The 19,195-nt window shown below is 47.7% G+C and overlaps 1 protein-coding gene and 1 long non-coding RNA gene across 2 annotated transcripts in view; both read left to right on the top strand.

The window, feature by feature from the left end:
• The first annotated feature begins 2,126 nt into the window (after positions 1–2,126).
• LOC142258736 (uncharacterized) lies at positions 2,127–2,904 on the top strand. Its single transcript, XR_012727858.1, has 3 exons — positions 2,127–2,230; positions 2,455–2,604; positions 2,734–2,904. It is a non-coding gene; the product is annotated as an uncharacterized LOC142258736 (long non-coding RNA).
• An 81-nt stretch (positions 2,905–2,985) lies between these two features.
• LOC142258770 (uncharacterized) overlaps positions 2,986–19,195 on the top strand; it is a 108,460-nt gene continuing 92,250 nt past the window's right edge. The window contains 3 exon segments of the mRNA XM_075331371.1: positions 2,986–3,118; positions 3,198–3,311; positions 6,501–7,921. Of these exon segments, the coding sequence (XP_075187486.1) occupies positions 2,986–3,118; positions 3,198–3,311; positions 6,501–7,921 (1,668 nt within the window).

The following is a 19,195-nucleotide window of genomic DNA, read 5'->3' as shown; positions in this document are numbered from 1 at the left end:
CTGTTTTTTTCTGGCATCACTGATATCCCACAGACCACACTATGGTGTGATCTGTGAAACACGTACCAGAAAAATACGGACATTGAAAATAAAAAGCATTTTCAACTCACCCAGCTCCAGCGATGCTCTGTTCAGCCTCTGCTCTCTGCAGCTTCCTGGCCGGCTCATTATGGCATGCATATTTATGAATTGGCCATAGCCAACCCGCAAGTAGGTGCAGAGGTGAGAGACAGCGGGGGCCAGATGCTGCAGAGCTGGAGAGTTCAGCACCATGGCCAGCAGGAACGGGACAGGTGAGTTTATGTCCATATGAAACCACGGAGTAAGTATCACGGATTGCACATGGACAACCCACGTGTGCTGTGAATCACACGGAGGGACATAGGCATTTTTAACAGTGGAAAAGTCTGTGTTTTTCACTGACGTGTGAAACAGACCTTATATGTATAAATACATGTGTGGTCAATATAAAGGACTGGCACATGACTTATTCATTCCAAAGATAATACTAAGGACCAGGGAGCATTCGCTGCGAGTGGAAGATAAGTGATTCCGGCAGCTAAATAGGAAAGGGTTCTTTACAGTTAGAGCAGTCAGACTGTGGAATGCCCTACCACAAGAGGTAGTAATGGCAGATACTATAACTGCTTTTAAAAAGGGGCCGGATGATTTCCTCAGTAAACACAACATTGTCGGTTATAAATGACTTAATGACAAAATGTATAATTGGTGGAGAAAGGTTGATCTAGATGGACCTAGGTCTTTTTTCAACCTATGTAATTATGTAACATGACCTTTGTGCAAAGAGAGAGGAGCTCACAGCAGAGCAGGTAAATAGTTGGTGTCCACCTACATGTATCTCTGTAGCCTAATAGTTAAAAAAAAAAAAAAAAGCGCAGGATAAACCCTTTAATCTCTCCATCTTCTCCACACCTGTCATCCAATTCTTGTATATGACGGAATCTAATTATAGTGAATGACACCCGGCTCCACACTCGAGTCTGATGCATGAGAGAATATACAACACTGTGAGCTGAGGTCTAAGGGAGAGGCCTGGAGAAACGTCTACCGAGACGCCCCAAATCTACAACACAGAGCGCGTCGGACCCCCGGGACTGAGCCCAGGTCAGAGAAATGGGGCTGTAAGGCCAAAAACATAATAATATGAGAGTTGAATGAAAAGTAATGCCTCTACCTTCATAACTCCTCACAGATGGCAGCGCTGGTATGGGGCAGGTACTGGACTGTTCAGTAGACTCTCCTCTACAGCTCCAGTTGGTGGGAAACCTTACAATGAACGGTTGTGTTGTTACAGTGTAAAGAATGGATCCTGCGCAGGCGGTCAGTCATTGCGATTTAGGCAATGTGCTGTCATTGAATTCCTGACAGCAGAAGGTGTCACCCCAAAGGACATTCATCAGAGAATACAAGCCGTGTGTGGTGATTGTGTTGATGTGCACTGTGCGTCGTTGGGCCAGTGGTAAGATTAAAAATGGTGAGGCGGGAACGTCTGACTTGTGTGACAAAGAAAGAGTTGGACGTCCTGTGACAGAAACCACGGAGTTACACATGGAAAACGTAGACATATTCAGGATGATGGTCGTATCACTCAGAGAGAAATTGTAAGCACAATCAGCATTTCACAGGAACGTGTAGTCACATTATTGCTCTGCTTGGTTATGGGAAGATCTGTGCACGATGGCTGCCCCGGATGCTGACGTCTGACATGAAAGCCACAGAATGGACATTTACCAGGAAATCCTCTCACGTTACGAGAATGAAGGTGACGCCTTTCTGCATTCAATTGTGACAGGAGACGAAGCTTGTGTACACCACTACGGACCGGAGCCGAAACGTCAGTCCATGGACTATCAGCACAAAGGCTCGCCCCAGAAAAAGACATTCAAGAACCCGTCCTCAGCCGGGAAATCCTGGCCTCAGTGTTTGGGGAGATGACGTTATCTATGGGGATTTCCTACAACGTGGAGAAACAATCACTTCAGAGCGTTACACCACAACGCTGCCAACTGTGAAACGGCGACTAACATACACTGAGGAGCTGATCATGTGACCCCTGACTCCTCCCCTCCATGTTACATCATCACAGGTCCTGTAAGCACAGAGCAGCCATATATCTAGTGTTGCGCTCTGCAGGTGGAGGTGTGTGGAGATTCCCCATTACTGGGGCAGGGGGCATTAACCCCTTCAGCTCTGAGACTATTTGGGGCGGGTGAGGTTCCTCTCTCTGTTCCTCGGATATAACGGCGCGGCTCTATCTGTCTCGGTCACATACGTTCTGCTGATATTCTGGCTTCTGTACTGGGAAATGTCGTCTCCATCTTGTTCTATTCTCAGTGTTTTCCCTATAGTGAAGGAGATTTCTTGTATCTCCAGTAATTGTATTATTACAGCGGATTCTCTATGATGTTACACTGTCATCTTCTCCCCATTCAGGTCCCTAGAATATCGGATCCTCTCAGTGAAGATCTTCTATAGAAGAGAATTCTCCTGATTGACCCATGAAGGATGGATATCGACAGGGACAAGATGGCGGAGAGGATATTACACCTCACCCTAGAGATCCTCTTCCGGCTTACTGGAGAGGTGAGAGATTCTGATGAGGTCACATTACATCATTCTTATCTATGGGAATAACAGATGGACAGAACTGGAGAGGTGAGGACTCTGGAAATGTCTGGAGTGAGATTTATTACTGTGTCTCTCCATAACCAGGATTACACAGTAGTGAAGAAGACCTCTAGTGAGCGCTGTCAGGCCCCTGTGTCTGAGGGATGGGGAAGACCCCTGAGCCCAATCACGGGGCCTCCACCTCACCCCCCGATACATGAGGACATCAATGACCAGAAGATCCTAGAACTCACCTACAAGATGATTGAGCTGCTGACTGGAGAGGTGACACTGCTGGGAATGCTGGGACATTATACAGTAACGCTATGAAGGGATCGGGGGTGACGGTATCATTGTATGTGTCAGGTTCCTATAAGGTGTCAGGACGTCACCGTCTATTTCTCCATGGAGGAGTGGGAGTATTTAGAAGGACACAAAGATCTGTACAAGGACGTCATGATGGAGGTTCGCCAGCCCCTCACATCACCAGGTAATAGGACTAAATACACACAGCCTATAATTATCTGTATGTAAGGAATGAATTCAGTCCCTGTATGTGTCTCCTCCAGTTCTATCCAGTAAGAGGACAACACCAGAGAGATGTCCCCGTCCTCTTCTCCCACAGGACTGTAAACAAGAAGATCCTGATGTTCCTCAGGATGTGTTTCCTCCAGTTCTATCCAGTAAGAGATATCTACTCATGTACTTTCTGCACTAATTTTCTGTTTACATTTTTAGGCTTTCTGCTGTGGGGTTTTTTCAGCTGTATTTTCTTTGCTTCTGCTTCTTCTGCTGTTTGTTTCTAGTGTCTTATCTATGTCGCTATGAAGGCAACTCAAAGACCTGCAGAGGGTTCATGAATACCCTGTTTCCTCAAAAAGAAGACCTACATTAAAAATAAGATCTAGCATGATTTTATGGGATTTTTGGAGAATACTTGAAATATAAGCCCTACTCCAAAAATAAGCCCTAGTTACTGTCAGGGCCAACATTGGGAAGAGTCAAACTGCGCAATTTCTCAGGAACCTCACTCTCTTAGGGTCCCCATCAGTTGTATTCTGAAGTTGATTGTTTAAGAACCTTTGATGACTTCAGAGTCATGTGACATGATGTAACCAAAGGTCTCTTAATTGCAGGAGTCTAAATTAATTGAATAGAACACAGGCTGGCATGCAGGACTGGCATTAGGGGAAATGGAGAGCAAACTGGGCAATTTCACGGGGCCCCCATTCTCTTTGCAGCCCCAGTGTTTATATATATATATATATATATCGATTATAGGACTGCTTAAAGACCTTTTTGACATCACGTCATGTAAGCAAAGGTCTCTTAATTACAGAAGTCTAAAGCTGAAGAGGAGACACGCTTGTGTGTGTGTGTGTGTGTGTGTGTGTGTGTGTTGATGCCAATTTTAACCAGCTTTGCCAAAATGGGCAGAGTTACAGCCGCACACTGAAATGCAAAGGTTTTGAACTATCAAAGAAGATGTAATAAAATTATTGCTGTAGAGAATATGAACTACTGGCAAACTACCCTGGAAAGAATGGAGACCCCTACAGAAGGAGATTTGACATCCAGACCCTGATTCATTAAAGCAATTATGGCAGAATTCTGGCATAAATCACTTCAAAAGTTCTCAAAAAATGTTGTGCAACACAGAGTTGTGAAAAAAATTGTTTCACGCCAATTTTAACCAGATTTGCCATAATGGGCAGAGCTTGGCCAGAAGAAGGGTGTGATGCCACCGCCTCTCTAATTCATAACAAAATGCAGTATTCCCTATGCCATAAATCTCACTCCAGTCCCTGACGTCATTTTTCAGTGTCCATCGCCGGTTTTGATGAATTGGAACCCTACTGTTTTTCTGCACAGACTGCAAGACCCTGCTACCTGCTTTGGTTACAAAGCCTAAGGGTTACTTTGCACGCTGCGACATCACTAGCATCGGCTAGCAATGCCGAGCGCGATAGTACCCGCCCCCGTCGCACATGCGATATCTTTTGATAGCTGCCGTAGCGAACAATATCGCTACGGCAGCTTCACACGCACTTTCCTGTCCTGCGACGTCGCTCTGGCCGGCGACCTGCCACCTTCCTAAGGGTGCGGGTCGTGCGGCGTCACAGCGACGTCACACGGCAGGCAGCCAATAGAAGCGGAGGGGCGGAGATGAGCGGGACATAAACATCCCGCCCACCGCCTTCCTTCCGCATAGCCAGTGGAGGCAGGTAAGGAGATGTTCCTCGCTCCTGTGGCTTCATACACAGCGATGTGTGGTGCCGCAGGAACGAGGAACAACATCTTATCTCCTATTTGTACGACATTATGAAAATGACCAACGCTACACAGATCACCGATTTTCGACGCTTTTGCGATCGTTTATCGGCACATCTAGGCTTTACACATTGCGACGTTGTTACCGGCGCCGGATGTGCGTCACTTTCGATTTAACCCTGACGATATCGCTGTAGCGATGTCGCAGCGTGCAAAGCACCCCTAAGGGTGGGCCATCAATGTTACAGCCCCATTAAATATCCGGCATCTGTCTGTAACTATTTTATGTTCGCCTTCGAACGAAAATCTGTTTGAAAAGGTCTATGCTGTGGATCAATGTTACAAGGAGATTTTTGCAGGTTTTGCCAACTGTCATGGCGGCGTCAGGATCTGTGGAAATTATAGATTATGGCACTCTGCATATTCACTTCTCTGATGTCTGTGAGCAGTGCAGGAAGATGCAGGCATCGAACCACAGGCTTGGGCAGGCTAGCAAGAGTTATACTCTGCTGGGCTGCTTGTTAATGTCTTTGATCACATGTTGTAGAGGAGAAAGAATCGTTCGCTCCCCTTCTGTATATGCTGGCTGGATTATTCCATTAATGCCAGCTATAGTTTACCTATACAGGTCTGGTGAGGTGTTGTGATCCAGACTTAAGCGTGGTTGTTGTGCATTATTACTGTGAGCTGTTGTGGTGCTAACCCTTGTTGTCTTTTTGTTGCTGCATTTCTGCTCTTGCTTTTCTCCTTAGTCTCTCACTGTTTATTTCTGTGAGTTTGCAATGTGTCCCATTTGTCTTAATCTGTGTTTCCCATCTGTCTTAATCTGTGTTTCCATCATACTCCTGCTCCTTCCTTTCCCGGGGAAGGCGGGGGGGACAGATTAAATCTGGTCAGGAGAATAGTAAGGTACAGGACTCTGGCATCTCCACCTTCAGGGGCAATCCAGAGGTTAGGAATAGCTTAGGGTCCCCTAGCGTGAGGGACAGTATAGGAGCCCCCTGTCCCTCATTATCCTGCAGTCACATTGTGAAAATCAATCAGATTATTTACTGTAGCACATTCCAGAGAACTGTTGCTAATAATGGGAGATCCGAATTAACGAAGATGTCACTCTAAAGGGGGCTTTAAATGCAGCGACATCGCTAGCGATGTCGCTCGTGAAAGCACCCGCCCCCGTCATTTGTGCGTCACGGGCAAATCGCTGCTCGTGGCGCACAATATCGCTAGGCCCCGTCACACGACTTACCTGCCTAACGACGTCGCTGTGGCCGGCGAACTGCCTCTTTTCTAAGGGGGCGGTTCGTGCGGCATCACAGCAACGTCACACGCCCGCCGTCCAATTGAAGCGGAGGGGCGGAGAGCAGCCGCAGGAAAGTGACGCCCACCTCGTTGCCGGAGGACGCAGGTAAGCTGTTGTTCCACGTTCCGTGACCCCGACGACATTTCATTAGATACGTTGTTGTGTGTAAAGCGGCCTTTAGATGTCGAAATTGAACAACAGATTCAGAATACATTTTTTCCTAATTTAATTTCTGATATTATGGTTTAAAAAATGTATTTTCAAGATAATATCATTAAAACATTCTGTTTATTTTTAGCAGATGACTGTATCGGGAGTTCAGATGGAAATAAAATATCTTCAGAATTTATAACAGATGATGAAAGTATCACACATGATACATATGAAGAGCATGCTGCTGTCCCAGATATACCTCCAGTCCTTCCTCGGAAAGATCTATCATCTGATCTTTTCAAACAAGTCCAAAATTCTGATTTATCACAGAATTGTAAGCAAAATAAAAGTTGCAGAAGGGATGTGGAACATGAAACGGCTCCTACAAGGGGGAAACTATTTTCGTGTTCAAAATGTGGGAAATGTTTTACCAGGAAATCACATCTTAAGATCCATCAAAAAACTCACACAGGGAAGAAGCCATTCTCATGCCCAGAATGTGGAAAATGTTTTACTCAGAAAATAACCCTTGCTAACCATCAAAAATATCACACAGGGGAGAAGCCATTTTCATGTTCAGAGTGTGGGAAATGTTTTATTTGGAAATCAGACCTTGTTAGACATCAGAAAGGTCACACAGGGGAGAAGTCATTTTCATGTTCAGAATGTGGGAAATGTTTTATTCAGAAATCACATCTTGGTGTGCATAAGAAAAGTCACACAGGGGAGAAGCCATTTACATGTTCAGAATGTGGGAAATGTTTTATTCGGAAATCACATCTTGGTGTGCATAAGAAAATTCACACTGGGGTGAAGCCATTTTCATGCTTGGAATGTGGTAAATGTTTTACTAGGAAATCAAGTCTTGTTGACCATGGAAAACTTCACACAGGGGAGAAGCCATTTTCATGTTCAGAGTGTGGGAAACGTTTTAATTGGAAATCAGAACTTGTTATGCATCAAAGAAGTCACACAGGGGAGAAGCCATTTTCATGTTCAGAATGTGGGAAATGTTTTATTCAGAAATCAGATCTTGTTGTGCATCAAAGATATCACACAGGGGAAAAGACATTTTCATGTTCAGAATGTGGGAAATGTTTTATTCAGAAATCAGCCTTTGTTAGGCATCAAAGATCTCATACAGGGGAAATGCCATTTTCATGTTCAGAGTGTGGGAAATGTTTTAATTGGAAATCAGAACTTGTTGTGCATCAAAGATGTCACACAGGGGAGAAGCCACTTTCATGTTCAGAGTGTGGGAAATGTTTTAATTGGAAATCAGAACTTGTTGTGCATCAAAGATCTCATACAGGGGAAAAGCCATTTTCATGTTCAGAGTGTGGGAAATGTTTTATTCGGAAGTCAAAACTTGTTCAGCATCAAAGATCTCACACTAGGGAGAAGTAATTTTCATGTTCAGAGTGTGGGAAATGTTTTATTTCAAAATCAGAACTAGTTATGCATCAAAGATGTCACACAAGGGAGAAGCCATTTTCATGTTCAGAATGTGGTAAATGTTTTACTATGAAATTAAGTCTTGTTGACCATCAAAAAAATCACACAAAATAAACCATTTTTATGTCCTGAATGTGGAAAATGTAATTCTCAGAAATCAGATCTTGTTAAACATGTGAAGAAGCAGCACAGGGAAGGAACCTTTTTCATGTTGTGAATAATTGAAATGTTTAACTGGTAAATCAAGTCTTGCTGACATCGGAAAACCAGCAGAGCAGAGGAGCCATTTTTGCTTTCAGAATTTGCCAAATGTTTTTATCATTAATCAGGTCCTGTTGTCAGATAAGTCACACGGGAGAAGCCATCACGATGTACCATAATTCAAAGGGTTTTATCCAAAAATCGGCTACAATTCCTTAAGTGAGAATTTGTGAGGGAAATTTCTTTTATTTCTTTTTAGTCTTATCGTATTTTTTGCACCATAAGACGCACCTAGGTTTTGAAGAAGGAAAATAGGGAAAAAGATTGAAGCAAAAAATGTGTTCATGAAGCACTGTTATGAGGGGGATCTGCTGCTGACACTGTTACAGGGGTAATGTCCCCCAATTCTCTACTAATATCCTGGGCTCCTTCTAGGTATATGTGTCTCCCATACTCGTATATATATCTTTCATCCTGGTATACATGTTGACCATGCTTATCCCATCCTGGTATATATGTTCCCCATCCTGGTATATATGGATCTTGCCTTAGTATACAGTATATGTCCCATCCTTGTATATATATATATATATATATTTCCCCATCACGCTGCACACATAAGACAATAAATGATTATACTCACCATCCCTCTGCTCTTCCGGTGCACGGTGTTCTCTTCTGATACTGGCAAGTGACTTCAGCATGTAAGCGGCACAGCGCATGACATTACTGCCATGTGCTCTCAGTTACACGCGGACGTCAGCTGCCGGAATATTCACTGCTCCCCACAGCCGGGATTATGTGCTTGGGGAGCAGTGAATATTCATTATCTAATAGACACACATGATCGCAGCCACAGCAGTATGCCGGCGGCTGAGTGATCATGTGTACCCGATATTAAAGAATGAATATTCACTGCTCCCCACGCTAATAATACCGCCCACATCTTGGTTGGCGCTAGCTTCATTGCCTAGAGGTGGGCGGGATTATGGTGTGGGGAGCAGGGAATATTCAATTTCTTTTTTAGCTGGCACAGTTTAGTTTTGATACTCGATTATGTTTAGAATCTCAGGTTTCCCACTGATTTATTTACTAAAAAGCGCAGCCTCAGATTGGAGATAGGAACTTAAGTATATCACATTGTATATAATTGAATTTAAAAACTTGTTGTTTTGTTAATAAATGCTTGTAAAATATATATTCTTCATGCCTGTCTTTGTCTATTGTCTAGATGCAATGATTTTGCCTCAGAACCTCTGGAGTTAACGCAGAGCTGTAGGCATTTCACACCAAAATAGCGAGGGGAGAATTGAATCACACTGCAGCCTAGATATGTGGAAGTTGTAAAGACGCTCTGGTCCCAAATCATCAAAGCTTTTATGCCAAAAAAAGTCACAAAAGCTCTGAAAAGTCTCAAAAATTCGGAACGTTGTTTCAACATTTGGTGGCTTTTGGCATTTTCACTCTAAAATTGGCACAGGTTGGGTGGGACGGGGGCGTGATATGACAACGTCTTTAATTCATGATGAGCTGTGGCGTTTTCCTATGCCAGAAATCTCACTCCAGTCCCTGAAGGAAGTAATATTTCTAGCATGGCACAAGGAAGCACATGCCACTCGTCAAACGCTCCAGATTCTTGACGAGGCATGTACCCCTTAATGAATCAGGAGTGGCCCCCACATAAATTGGTCCCTTTATGTTATAAAAATGATTTTTTTTTTACAAAGGATAATTGTAATAAAAAAAAATAAAGGATTTTATGTCTGATATCCAAGGGATTATATTTTTTGTGGGGCTACCCACAAATAGAGATTTGAAGTTGAAGTTCGGGTTCGGCTTTTTTAGTCGGACTTTAGATAAAGTTCAGTTCAGGAACCGAACTTGTCCTGAACCCCATTGGAAGTCACTGATTGGGCAGTTCGGGTCTCTGTCCACATGCAACCGGCCATAAAGAAAGCATTTCCATTTTTTTTCCTTGTACACAATACATCCTATAACAATGTTTTTATCCCCCATGAAATCCATTCAAACACTGCAAGCAGCTTGCACTGGGCCGAGCACCGAGTGTACCCGAGCACACCGATGCTAGATCAAGCAGCTAGAATACGTAACGACCCCAATCTCCAAACTCGAACACTGACTTTTTGTAGAAAGTCTGTATTTGGTACAAACACCGAACTTTATTATTTAGGTTCACTTGTCTCTGCCCACAAACCTTTATTACAGTTTAGATTATGGGTGTAGAAGAGACCAGAACTAAAAGGGCCCTATCTCTTGATGCAGAGCAAGTAACATATATGATACCTATGCTGGGGTTTTGTGAATTTATGTTTAATCTTTCTTTATTAAAGTAAACAAGAGAATTTACAGGAAGAAAAAAAAAGGAAGATTCAAATACGTGATTACTTCATGTCGGTGGTGTGGCCTGCATGCTGAAGGCAATGGCTGCTTAAGAGAGAAGCTCTGTGCTGTGGCTGTATAAACTGGCTCAAAGCTGCTTCAAATCGCTGAGAACTCTCCTCTGAAACAGTGAGTAATCCCCCCTGCACAGTATGCCAAAGGGTAGACCCCGGAAATCTGGCCCCCCAGCCAAGCTTACTGACTTTTATCCCGGGGATAGGGGATCCCCCTCTCCTCAGAAGATGTCTGCTGCTGCAGTGTCTCCCTTACACCAGGAAGAGACAGGGTTGGGAAGCAGTGTCACAGGCACTCCTCTCACAGAGGAAAGGCTGCAAGCCATGCTCAGTTCTCTGAAGTCATCACTGCAGGAAGATTTCAGGGATCTTAAGAACATGATTAAAGAAGTTAAAGAGGAAATCAAATCACTGGGGGACCGTACAGACCATGTAGAGTCTAAAATGGCTGAACTTGCTCAGTCACACAATGATCTGATTGATGCTAACACAGCACTAGAGGAGGAGGTGGGGATACTGAAAAACAAGCTTGGGGATCTGGAAGACAGATCCAGAAGGAACAATCTTAAAATTAGGGGCATTCCTGTGTCAGTAGCTGAGAAAGAGCTGCCAGATTTCTTTCACAAGTTTCTCCAACTACTGCTCCCAGAACACACAGAAAGAGATCTCATAGTGGATAGAATACATAGAATCCCTAAACCTAAAGGGATCGACCCCACTCTGCCCAGGGACACGCTGGCACGACTGCATTTTTATAAAACAAAGGAAGCAGTGCTCCAGATACTGAGGGATAACCCTATCCTCCCAGATGAATTTAATGATTTAAAGGTGTTCCCGGACCTGTCTGCTGCAACTCTGGCAAAAAGAAGAGAATTTTCCCAGTTCTCCAGAATCCTGAGGGAGCATGACATACACTATAAATGGGGATTCCCGGTGAAATTGATTATCTTCAGGGATTCTAAAACACATGTATGCCAGTCCCCTCCTCAACTGAGCAAACTACTTGAGTCCTGGGGATTACCCCTTACAATGCACTCAGACTGACGCCGGGAGCAGGGGGATGCTCAGAAGAAAAAGATCAATCCTGAGTGGGAACCAGCTTGAGGGAGTCTCGCCAGCCGCAGGCGTGTGTAGCTCTCATGTGACCTGTGATGTCACTTAAGCCCTCTGTTGTTCTCGCCTATGGCGAGCAAGTACTTCCCAGCTGTCCGGTAAGGATGAAGCTGAAGTATTCAAGTTTTTTTGTTTTTGTTGTTTTTTCCCTCCACCCGTGCACCGTCCCTAACTGGTCCTCCTTGCCTGCCTCTGCCTGCCCTATGCCTCTCAGTCGGCCTGCCTGGAAACATCGTCCTTTCTGGGATCCGCCATGAGTATTAAGTTTCTGTCTCTCAATGTGAAGGGTCTCAATTCTCCTGCAAAAAGATCCATGCTGTGGAGAGAAGTTATAGCATCCAAATGTGATATAGCATGTATTCAAGAAACTCACCTTCTTACTGATGACAATAAAAGGCTACTACATCCAAGATTTCCACATATGTTCTTTGCAAATGACTCTAAAAAAAAAAAAAGGAGGAGTGGCTATCCTGATTAAAAACTCTGTGTCTTTCAAAATGATTCATGTAACCTATGGTGCAGACGGGAGATATATTATTCTAAAGTGTCTCCTGAATGGGCTTTTGTATACCTTGGCATCGATTTACGCTCCAAACTCATCTCAACTAACATTTGCCCGGAAATTTTTCCAGATGTTTAGGAGCACTGCACAGGGGTCGGAGATAATCTGCGGGGACTTTAACACTCCAGTTCTTCGATCTATGGACTGCTCGGCGAGGTCCGCTAAGTCAGGAAAGGAACTGAAACAGTTGGTCGTGGAGTTTCATCTACATGACATATGGAGATACCTTCATGCATCGGAAAGGGACTATACTTTCTTTTCCCCAAGGCATCGGTCGTACAGCAGGATCGACTTCTTCCTGACGGATAGTAAGACTGTTCACAAGTGTACGGGTGCTGAAGTGGGTCTGATAACATGGTCGGATCATGCTCCGATAACTTTGCTTGTACAGGACTCTACTAGTGGATTTATGGTGCCTCAGTGGAGACTTAATACTAGTTTACTGAACCAAAAGAATGTTCAGGAGGAGGTTGTGGCAGGCCTGTTGGAATACTTTGGACATAATGACAATGGGGAGGTCTCTGACGAGACCTTATGGGCTGCACACAAATCAGTTATTAGAGGGCAGTTTTTAAAAACTGCATCATTCTTGAAAAAGCAAAGAGAAGCAGAAATTAAAGAAATTATAGCCCATATTCAACACTTAGAAACTATTAACAAGGCCTCCCCGTCGTCTACACTGTCCAGGGAAATTCTTACTTGCAGGTTTCAACTGCGATCCCTCCTGTTGTATAGATATGAACATAATCTTAAAAAGAGTAAATCAACTTTTTATGCAATGGGGGATAGAGCCAGCACCTTACTAGCTAGAAGAACAAAAAAACGGGAAATTAAATCTAGAATTGAATTTTTGAAGGGCCCAGACGGATCACTTATAAGGCACCCTAATGGGATAGCAGACGCCTTTGGCAAGTATTATGCTGCCCTGTACAATTTAAGGGATGACCCGCAAACCCCTCAGCCAACACCGGAAAAAATTCAGGAGTTTTTGGACGGTCTGGAATTGCCTCGGGTCTCAGACCGGCAATTAGAATCTTTAAATCTTCCCTTCACTATACAGGAAATTTTGGACAACATTAGAGCTTCTAAACGAAACTCAGCCCCAGGCCCGGATGGGCTTCCCTATGAATATTATCAGCAATTTGCTGCTATTCTAGCCCCTTTTTTACTAAAGACCTTTAATTTGTGGCAAACGACCGGGACTATTTCCTCAGAGAACCTAGAAGCAGTCATCACTACACTACCCAAACCGGGGAAAACGGCAGATACCTCTGGGAATTTCAGACCAATTTCATTGCTCAACTGTGATTTAAACATTTACTCAAAAATGGTACCCACCAGACCCCATAAAATAATCCCCTCCTTGGTAGCCCCGGATCAGGTGGGTTTTGTGGCGGGCAGGCAATCCAAAGATGGCACTAGGCGGATGCTGGATTTAATTGGGGTGATGGAGCAGTCGGGTGTCCCTAGTGTATTCTTGTCACTCGACGCCGAAAAGGCCTTTGATAGGGTGCACTGGGGATATCTGGAAAGAGTGCTCACGAAATTTGGTTTTGAAGGAAGAATTAAGTCATCTGTTTTAGCCTTGTACTCTCACCCAAATGCTTCAGTTCTAGCCTCGGGTTTTCGCTCATTAAAATTTTCTATAACCAATGGCACCCGCCAGGGGTGCCCGCTGTCCCTATTGTTTTTGCTCTGGTGGAGGGACCTCTGGCGGAGGCGATTAGGGTGAACCCAAACATAACTGGTATAAGGGTAGGGGAGCATGAACATAAATTGGGTCTATATGCGGATGATGTAATAATATCATGCACTAACCTTGAATATTCCTTTCCAGCAGTGATGTCCACCCTGTCGACCTTTGCTGAGGTGTCGTATTACAAATTGAATGCCACTAAGTCTTTAGTACTACCATTTAATGTACCCGCAAGGTCCAGAAGGATTTTGGAGGCAGCCTTTCCTTTCCAGTGGTGCGAAGACAGTATCCCTTATCTAGGTATCCGTTTGACACCAACCCATTCCCTAATCAGATCCAATCTCGATCACCTACTCAAAAACTTGGGTCAGGATCTAGGCAGGTATGAGTGTCGCGGGCGGAGGAGGGGACGCTGCGCTCTCCCACTGCTCGGGTCCGGCTGCCGCTGCTGCTGCTCGATGGTGGCTCGAGCGGTGGGCCGGATCCCGGGGACTCGAGCGGCGCTCCTCGCCCGTGAGTGAAAAGGGGATTTTGGTTGTGCGGAATTATTGTCCGTGACGCCACCCACGGTTGTGGTGATTTTGGTGACACCACCGCTGCTCTAGACGGGGATCCCGGGAGCGATAACTGGGAGCAGCTTGGTTGTTAGTTCTCCCCTCCGTGGGTAGGGGGTTGGTTGTCCCGGGGCCCGGTGAGGGGGTAGGGATGGATGGCAGGCAGGTTACGGGGCCTGGGGAGGTGCAGGGTCGCGGGGGCAATGCTGTGCCGCACGGCACGGTGGTACTCACTCAGCCCAATGATGAAGACACAGTCTCGGTAAAACACACGGCTGGATGGACGGGTCCCACAGACGGCTGCGGTGTTGTTGCTCCCGGCAGGTTGGTTGTGACTGCCTTTCCCTGCACCTAAGATGTCTGTACGGTTCCAATGGGTTCCCACCGGTAACCCGCTCCCCGGCTTGGATATGAGCCGGAGGAGCCCCTTTTGCCCGCAGGCGCTGGCCCTGAGAAACGGTTGCCTTGGCGGTGGCGGTGTCTCTCTCACTCGGTTGGACGGTTGCCTTCTGTCGGGACTTGACTGTTTGGAAACCCAGGAGGTCCCCTTCACTAATGGATTTGGCAAATTCACAGCGACTCCTAGCCTTGCCGGGGTCCGAAAAGCCCCTGCCAGATGGTGCTGGCTCTTCTTTGTGTACCGGTCCGGTACCGCCGGGCCACCGCCCGTCCACGGTCCTTACGGTAGACTCCAATCGGCCACTCCTGCAGACGGTCACCACCGTCTGCCAACCTTGCTGATCTGTCCGGGCCACACACCCGGACCAACTTCAGGCTGCTCAACTACTACTTCCTTCTGCTCACTTTCACTCCCAAACTCTATCTGCCTGGTTTTCCCGCCTCCAGGACTGTGAACTCCTCGATGGGCGGGACCAACTGCCTGGCCCACCCCCTGGTGTGATCATCAGCCCCTGGAGGAAGGCAACAAGGGTTTTGTGTTCTGGCTTTGGTGTGCCTGCTGGGAGTGTGGGGTGTGTGGGTGTTGTGCTCTGTGGCCCCTGGCTTGTCCAGGGCGCCACATTCCCCCTTAGTTAAATGCAGACCGTCCGCGGGCTGCCCGTCCATCACCGGTTTTATTTTCACCAACTGAAAAAGATAGAAAACGGTAACAGACATACAATTATAATAACATCTTCCCACATCGGGAGGTACTCTTACTTAAACGTTACTAACGGTTGCAAACGGTTACAGCTTCCGCTCTCTCCCACCCAAGCAACCTGGCCCTGATGCTGCCCCTAAGCAAACAGGCAGCACCCCTTGACCCCAGTCCTGCACAAGTTGCCCGAGCGGGTTCTGTCCTTTTCAGGAGACCCACGTCCATGGGGAACCCCTGAAACCCCCAGAGGATTGCCACCGGTTCCGGTGGTGGCTGGGCCCCAGCCTACTCCACTGCGGGCCCTTCCTCCAATCTGCCTCTCCGGAGGCGGTAACGGTAGAAGCTGTAACAAACATTTTTATTTACATGCCACTAGTTTGTGGTTGCCCTGCAAGTTCTCGGGCCTGTTCATAAAGAGTTCTTTATGCAACTTTTTGAACGGTCCCCACGGGGACAACAGTGCCAGCAACAACCGGTTTCAATCAGCATAAATCAGGTGAATCTTCACGGTGTCATTTACTTATCATTTTTACAAAACTTTCAAACGGTGAACAGCACTCTGGTGGTCCCAACGGGGACAACTTTTAGGCGGAGGACCGCCGCCTTTTACTGCTCAACAGTCCATTCTCAATCGCGGGGCTTTAGTGCCACCTACACATGGTGCACTGCTGTGGACCCCGATGGTAGCTCGCTGCGGGTGATCTTCCTCCATATTCATGCGGGCATGCACATCCGCTCTACACCCTTCTCGGGCATCGATCTCTCTGCGCAGCTGCCGTTGCCGCCGCTCCCAGTGTGGAGCACTTTTTGCTTGCTCCGGTTCAGCGTGTGCGGGGGACGGACCCAGCTAGAGTCCCTCTGTGTCGGCTACGACCGGCACATTCAGTAATGAGGGACCCCACTGTGACATGGCCTGCTCTGCCACCTGGCAGCTGCATCCCCGCCGTGCCTCCGGTGCATCTTTGCTGACGGCCTCAGCCTTCGGCTTCTTCCATGGAAGTGGATCAGGGTGGTCATGAGCTTCTGCTGCAGGTCGGTCCGCCGGGGCGGATTGGCAGGGTACCGCTACCGGTGGTGGTGGTAGCGGGCCTAGTGGCGGGGCAGCAGCAGCCAACACGGGTAGCGGGGGAGGTAGCAGGGCGAGCGGGTATGGACCGGGTCCCTCAGCCGCGATGACCGACCCACTAGGGGTACAGGGGCGTGGGTCACTTACCCTCCCTTCCAAGACTCCCTCCACCTCGCGTCTCTGTATGGCCGCCACCACTTCCGCCATGTCGGCCTCCCACTCCTCCAGGAGGAGCTGCATGCGGACCTGCAGACGGCTGCTTAGCTGGACGGTCCGGACTTCCACCCATGCTGCGGTGCCAGGCGCGGGGACCACGGTGTTGTCGGTCGGACTCAGCATCCTTAGCAGCGGCCTCTTCCAGGAACCAGTAAATGGCCGCAGGGTCCTGGCGTCCCTGCTTCCATAGCCGTGCTCACATGCGACCGGCCGCCATTTCGTCCCCCTTAGTCTCTTTCCGTCTCCTCCTCTATCGGGGCGGGGTTTAGGCCTTCGCACCTCCACTACTAGAGGAGACGCTCGAGCGGGAACGTTTCGCGCCCAAGATGGCGGCTTTTCAAATTTTCCGGCCGGACACCATCGGCGGTAACAAGGCGCACCTCTACCAGACGGCAGAGCGGTAGGATCCTGTTCATGATGCCAAGCTGTCGCGGGCGGAGGAGGAGACTCTGCGCTCTCCCACTGCTCGGGTCCGGCTGCCGCTGCTGCGGCCGCTGCTGCTGCTCGGTGGTGGCTCGAGCGGTGGGCCGGATCCCGGGGACTCAAGCGGCGCTCCTCGCCCGTGAGTGAAAAGGGGATTTTGGTTGTGGGGAATTATTGTCCGTGACGCCAACCACGGTTGTGGTGATTTTGGTGACACCACCGCTGCTCTAGACGGGGATCCCGGGAGCGGTGACTGGGAGCAGCTTGGTTGTTAGTTCTCCCCTCCGTGGGTAGGGGGTTGGTTCTCCCGGGGCCCGGTGATGGGGTAGGGATGGATGGCAGGCAGGTTACGGGGCCTGGGGAGGTGCAGGGTCGCGGGTCCAGCGCTGTGCCGCACGGCACGGTGGTACTCACTCAGCCCAATGATGAAGACACAGTCTCGGTAAAACACACGGCTGGATGGACGGGTCCCACAGATGGCTGCGGTGTTGTTGCTCCCGGCAGGTTGGTGGTGACTGCCTTTCCTTGCACCTAAGATGTCTGTACGGTTCCAATGGGTTCCCACCGGTAACCCGCTCCCCGGCTTGGATATGAGCCGGAGGAGCCCCTTTTGCCCGCAGGCGCTGGCCCTGAGAAACGGTTGCCTTGGCGGTGGCGGTGTCTCTCTCACTCGGTTGGACGGTTGCCTTCTGTCGGGACTTGACTGTTTGGAAACCCAGGAGGTCCCCTTCACTAACGGATTTGGTAAATTCACGGCGACTCCTAGCCTTGCCGGGGTCCGAAAAGCCCCTGCCAGATGGTGCTGGCTCCTCTTTGTGTACCGGTCCGGTACCGCCGGGCCACCGCCTGTCCACGGTCCGTACGGTAGACTCCAATCGGCCACTCCTGCAGACGGTCACCACCGTCTGCCAACCTTGCTGATCTGTCCGGGCCACACACCCGGACCAACTTCAGGCTGCTCAACTACTACTTCCTTCTGCTCACTTTCACTCCCAAACTCTATCTGCCTGGTTTTCCCGCCTCCAGGACTGTGAACTCCTTGGTGGGCGGGACCAACCGCCTGGCCCACCCCCTGGTGTGATCATCAGCCCCTGGAGGAAGGCAACAAGGGTTTTGTGTTCTGGCTTTGGTGTGCCTGCTGGGAGTGTGGGGTGTGTGGGTGTTGTGCTCTGTGGCCCCTGGCTTGTCCAGGGCGCCACATGAGTTGTCGTCGCTATCTTGGATGGCGAGAATTCAATCCTTTAAGATGACGTTCCTTCCTAAACTGCTGTACATGTTTAGGTGTCTCCCTCTTAAAATTCCATTTAGATATTTGATAAAACTGCAGTCGATGACCAATAAGTTTATTTGGGGTAATAAAAGAGCTAGAGTTGCTAGTAAGATTATGCATCTGCCATATGGAATGGGAGGTCTGGGTACGCCTAATGTGATGGCCTATTATAAAGCATCTCTTCTAGAATCACTCAAAGAATGGTGGAACACGGAGAGCTCCCATAGGTGGGTTCAACTTGAGAACTCTCTGACAGACCAGGGTTCGACGAGGAAACTGATGGAGGTGAAATATCTAAAATGTTCTAGGTCCACCCTGTGTCTCCCTACTATGACAGCTTCGATAGCCATATGACGCAGTGAGATGATCCCTAAGATCCAGGTCCCGCTGTCAGAAATTTCGCTCAGAGCATTAGAATCCCACATTCCACATACAAATTTGAGTAGATGGGAGGCAGCGGGTTTTGGAGTTTTGGCGGACTTTTACGATGGTGCAGAGATTAGGCCCTTCAACGATATACTTCGGGAGCACCCCTCCCTAAAGGGGTGTTTTTATCAACACCTGCAGATTCGCCATTTTCGAAGCATAAAATTCCCCCCGGGATCAAACCCGACCTTACCCACTGTTAAGGCGCTATTGTTTAAAAAACTATTGAGGCAACCGGGAATCTCTTTAACCTAGAAATGGTTGAACAACCCCTCTGACGAGCAAAAGCTCCCATACATGACAAAATGGGAATCAGATTTAGACATTAATACCTCCCCCTCGGCGTGG

This window comes from Anomaloglossus baeobatrachus (genome assembly GCF_048569485.1).
Source record: "Anomaloglossus baeobatrachus isolate aAnoBae1 chromosome 5 unlocalized genomic scaffold, aAnoBae1.hap1 SUPER_5_unloc_1, whole genome shotgun sequence".
NCBI classification, from domain to species: domain Eukaryota; kingdom Metazoa; phylum Chordata; class Amphibia; order Anura; family Aromobatidae; genus Anomaloglossus; species Anomaloglossus baeobatrachus.
Note: the sequence above shows the minus strand (reverse complement) of the source record. Positions and strands in the feature narration are given on the sequence as shown.